This window comes from Protobothrops mucrosquamatus, unplaced genomic scaffold (genome assembly GCF_001527695.2).
Source record: "Protobothrops mucrosquamatus isolate PMUCROS unplaced genomic scaffold, P.Mucros_1.0 scaffold3805, whole genome shotgun sequence".
Classification (NCBI taxonomy): Eukaryota; Metazoa; Chordata; class Lepidosauria; order Squamata; family Viperidae; genus Protobothrops; species Protobothrops mucrosquamatus.
Window position 1 is genome coordinate 27,805 of NW_015389758.1, and position 5,000 is coordinate 32,804.

General features: G+C 49.9%; 1 protein-coding gene across 1 annotated transcript in view; it reads right to left on the reverse strand.

Annotated features, from left to right (window-relative positions):
* Positions 1–5,000, reverse strand: part of CSK (C-terminal Src kinase) — a 16,009-nt gene that overhangs the window by 6,807 nt on the left and 4,202 nt on the right. The window contains exons 3-5 of the mRNA XM_015827595.2: positions 3,906–4,018; positions 3,012–3,231; positions 224–321 (exon numbers count right to left, since the gene is read on the reverse strand). Coding sequence (XP_015683081.1) covers positions 224–321; positions 3,012–3,231; positions 3,906–4,018 — 431 coding nt within the window. The remainder of the gene's footprint in view (positions 1–223; positions 322–3,011; positions 3,232–3,905; positions 4,019–5,000) is intronic.

Consider the following 5,000-nt stretch of genomic DNA (forward strand, 5'->3'; position numbering starts at 1 on the left):
GGAGGAGGAGGAGGAGGAGGAGGAGAAAAAGAAATAAAGAGGAGGAACTATTAAAAAAGGAGAAGAAAAGGAGGAGGAGGAGAAAAAGAAATAAAGAGAAGGAGGAACTATTAAAAAAAGGAGAGAAGGAGGAGAAGGAGGAGGAGGAAAAGAAAAAGAAGAAGCAGGAGGAAGGATAAAGAGCCGATGCCGGCCGAGCAGCTATTCAGCTCCTGTGTGGCACTTACTCCGTGAGAATTCGTCTTGCGCAGCCACGGTGCCCTCCATCACCTTCGGCTTCATCAGTCGAGTGCAGAGCCCGTCAGCGTCCGAGGTGTAGTGCTGCCAAAGAAGGGAATGTTTATGAACCCCTCTGTTGAAGAACCACTTCGCTGAGTGTTGGGTCTCCCCACTAACGGCTGGGGACCGGCGGGTTTCAACCGCAGCCGTGGCCTTCCTTTGATCCTCATGACCCTAAGCCAGGGGTAGACAACCTTGGCTCTTTTATGACTTGTGGACTTCAACTCCCAGAATTCCTGAGCCAGCCATGCTGAGGGGAAAGGGAGAGGTTTCCAAGCTGAGCCATGCTGACTCAGGAATTCTGGGAGTTGAAGTCCATGAGTCATAAAAGAGCCAAGATTGCCTACCCCTGCCTTAAGTCCAACCCACTCTCAGAGACCGGGGTCCACATGTGTGGATGTTACAGGCCAATAAATAAGCAATATGTAGAAGACGTGCAGATGGTATCAAAGCCAGAACTGTAGTGACCCCTTAAAAAGGACACACGCAGAGAACGCGCATACACACGCACGCACACAAGCACATACATACATTCAATTCAGGAGGAAACTGCTTCCGACACGGATTCCAACTCCCTCTGCTGCAGTAAAATAAGGCATGAACAACGAACCTCAACTTCTTACATTTCTATAGTAGTATGAACTAGCCCAGGGGTCCCCAACCCCCGGTCCGTGGACCAGTAGCGGGCCGTGGCATGCCAGCAACCGGGACACACAAACAAGCAAAGCCCCATCTGCGGGATGCAGGCAGCACACAAAACCACACACTCTTTGGTCCTCGGAAAAACCTCTCTCCATGGAACCGGTCCCTGGTGCCCAAAAGGTTGGGGACCTCTGAACTAGCCATTTCTATATTGACAAATCAACGCCTTTTTTTTCCTCCCTCCCCTCCCCAGCCTTTCCACACTTCTCTTTTTCCCTTTCCCCTGTCAACGCTGCAAATACTGTATATTCTTGCTTTGACAACATGCAGAACTGTCTGGTATTTTTATAGTTAAATCAGGCAACAGTGAAAGGGGAGGAGAATATAAGGAAAGCCCGGGAAAAAGAAACCGGAAGTAAATCACATCTTCCATGTTAATTGGAAGATGTGAACCATGACCCCAAAATAGGGGAGGGAAAAATGCCTGGAATGTAATGCAACGGAAAAGAATCAGATCTAAGCATTTCCACCATGCCGTACTGACGTCTCTGTAACCTTAATAAATGCTCTTAGGAAAAATATGCCTGAAAGTCCTTTTAAGTGTTTCGTTAATCAGACACATGACATCCCCTCTATGATTTGCTTTTGTATTTTCCTCTTTTATCTTATGAGTGAATAAAAATTAAAAAAGAAAAGGAACTGCTTCCTGCATCTCTGCTCCCTCCAAAGGTGCCAATTCGTGCTCTGAAACCCAAAGGAATTAACCCTCCAGAAAGTGAGACTGAGAGGGATGCTCCCGTGCATCTCGCAGCTTTGCCCAGTCGCAAAGACGCCCGCAGCTCAAGTCCCGGATGACGCCGCAGCCCACCAGGGGGCAGTGTGAGACGCGCAGCCCGGCTCCCCGTCGCAAGAGAAGAAGAAAGGAATGGGGAACTTACTCGCCCACGGTTCTACAAGCCTTATCCTCCGGGGAACGGCCTGTTTGTCTCTCACCGCTGGGAGACGCTTCCGCCAGGCGCTGCCCGAGCTGAGCTGAGCTGAGCTGCCGGGTGCAGAATTGGCAGGCAAGAGCTGCAGCTCCACATGGCGGGTTTTGCAAGGAGGCACCTTTCGGTATCGCTCAGAAGCGTCTTCCTGTCTCTCGTAGTGATGCGAGAGGCAGGAAGCTCTGAGCATGGTTGAGCTGCGCGGACTGTGACCGCACTGGGTGGGGTGAGGCCACCAGGTTCAGGTGGGCTGGCGGGATTCGCAAGCTGGCATATTACCTAGCTCCACTTCTTTTTTTTTCTAACTGAGGGGCGACACGATAGTATCTTCCCATATTTCAGGGGCTGCCACAAAGAGGAGGGGGGTCCACCTGTTCTCCAAAGCCCCCGAAGGCAGGACGAGGAGCAACGGATGGAAACTCATCAAGGGGAGAAGCAACCCAGAACTAAGGAGGAATTTCCTGACCATTTCGAACGATTCACCAGGGGAACGACTTGCCGCTGGAAGTTGTGAACGCTCCAACACGGGAGGTTTTTTAAGAAGAGATTGGACAGCCCATTTGCCTGAAATGGTGTAGGGTTCATGCTTAAATAGGGGTGGACTAGAAGACCTCTGAGGTTCCTTCCAGCTCTATTCTGATTGATTGGTCACCGGAGGGTATGAAGAAGAGATTGGACAGCCATTTGCCTGAAATGGTGTAGGGTTTCCTGCCTGAGCAGAGGGCTGGACTAGAAGACCTCTGAGGTCCCTTCCAGCTCTATTCTGATTGATTGATCACCGGAGGGTATGAAGAAGAGACTGGACAGCCATTTGCCTGAAATGGTATAGAGCAGGGGTCTTCAAACTTGGCCCTTTTATGACTTGTGGACTTCAACTCCCAGAATTCCTCAGCCAGCATGGCTGGCTGAGGAATTCTGGGAGTTGAAGTCCACAAGTCATAAAAGGGCCAAGTTTGAAGACCCCTGGTATAGAATCTCTCCTGCCTGAGCAGGGGGCTGGACTAGAAGACCTCCAAGGTCCCTTCGGACACTCTTGTTCTGAGAGGCCCAGAGGTGGGGGGTCCCTCAGCCTGCTTCTCCCTGCCAACCTGGCCTCAGCCTCACCTCCACGAGTTGCATGAGGTTCTCGAAGTAGACCTCTTCGTCAATGCTCAGCTTGCTGGAGGAGTAGATGATGCGATAATGCTCCACTTTGCCTTCGCAGCTGACGCAGAGGGTATAATCGCCCGGGTAGTTGGTGCTCTCTCGCACCAGGAACAGGCCCGTCTCCGGAGGGTACAGCAGCCGCTCAGCTTGCTCACGCGTGATCTTCCCGTGAAACCAGCTGAGGAGGGGAAAAGAGACCACCAGGACAGTCAGAACGTACCGACGCTGGTCTTAGTGAGAACTAGAAACCTATTTCTTCACAGAGGTTCCACAAAGCACCCCTCCTTGGCAAAACAGACTAAAAGGAGAAAAGAGACCACGAGGACAGTCAGAACGTACCAACGCTGGCCTCAATGAGAACTAGAAAGCTATTTTTTCACAGAGGTTCCACAATGCATCCCCTCCTTAGCAAAAGAGACTAAAAAGAGAAAAGAGACCACGAGGACAGTACCAATGCTGGCCTCAATGAGAACTAGAAACCTATTTCTTCAGAGGCTCCCCAATGCACCCCTCCTTAGCAAAAGAGACTAAAAGGAGAAAAGAGACCATGAGGACAGTCAGAATGTACCAACGCTGGCCTCAATGAGAACTAGAAACCTATTTCTTCACAGAGGTTCCACAATGCACCCCTCCTTAGCAAAAAAAAAAAAAAAAAAAAAACCCTGGCAAAACAGTTTTCTATCTATGCCAGGGGTGAGCAAAAAAATAAAACAATATAAAGTCTCCTTCAACGTAAAAGCAATGGCGCTATTTACCTGGGATTGCTAATTTCCGACGGACCTCATGTGGGCAGGACAGGGCCAGATGTGCCCCGGGGGGGGTGAAAAATGCCCAGGACAGATGTCTACTTACGGCATCAGGCTAAGCTTGATTCCAGGTTTCATCCCTTCGCGTTTCTGAACGTAGTTGGCTGGGATGATGCCCTCGCGGCCCACTTTGTTCTTCGCTTTGTACCAGTTGGGGTCCTGGAAGAGGGGAGCCCCCGTTAGCAAGAACCCCAGATTCCCGGGAAGATTTTGGGGGATCCTCAAGAAAGCCAAGTCAGAGACCCTCACCCTTCCTCCATTTCCTCTTCCAAGGATAAAATCTTTTCCTAAAAAAATGCCCTCCCTGAAACATCAAAGCAGCGTTTCTCCAAACTTGGTGGCTGAAGATATGTGGTCTTCAACTCCCAGAATCCCCCAGTGCATGGTAAACCCAGATGTGGTGATGAATCTTTTTTCAATCCCAGGCCCCAGAGCAGCAGATGGTTGCTTACTTATTCCTAGCCAACAGAGATGATAAAACAGGGCCTGGATTTGACCCAGTAGCTTACATTTGAAAGGAAGGCTGCATAATCGTCATGGTTAATTAAATTGCTTCCCTCTCTCTGAAGGCAGAGAGGCCACTGGGGGACTTTTCAGCTTCGCTTTGGTTTCTATGTTGTTCCCAGCAAAGGATCTCCCAGAAGGGGTGTCCCCTGGTCCAGCCCAGCCCTCCACAACACATTTTGGGGTGCACCCTTCCCCCCAGCTTTGTCTACGAGAGAGACATCCATGCAACATTTGCGACAGCCAGTCTGCAATTTGTCAAGAAGCCAAAACTGGAGCCAGGATATCACCTGGAACATCTCGAGATGTTAATTTCCCAGCAGTGCCAGACTCCAGAAGCCCTATGCAGGAAGATCTGCAAGGTAGCTAAAGGTTACAGCCTTCTCTTCCTCCAGCGTCGAGCTCAAGAATATGAGTCATTAAAAGCTTATCATACATTAGCACGGGGCAAAATCTGATTGGGATGCATTTGGCCCTTCTTCTCTTTCCTTAATCTCTCCTGTCGCCATCGCGGCTTAATTGTAATGCATAAAGAGCGACGCGGTGCAGAGCAAGCTGGCTGGGAAGAAGCAACAGAAGGGGGGTGATGCAAGCATCTTAATGAAATTTTATATACATATATGTATATAAATATATA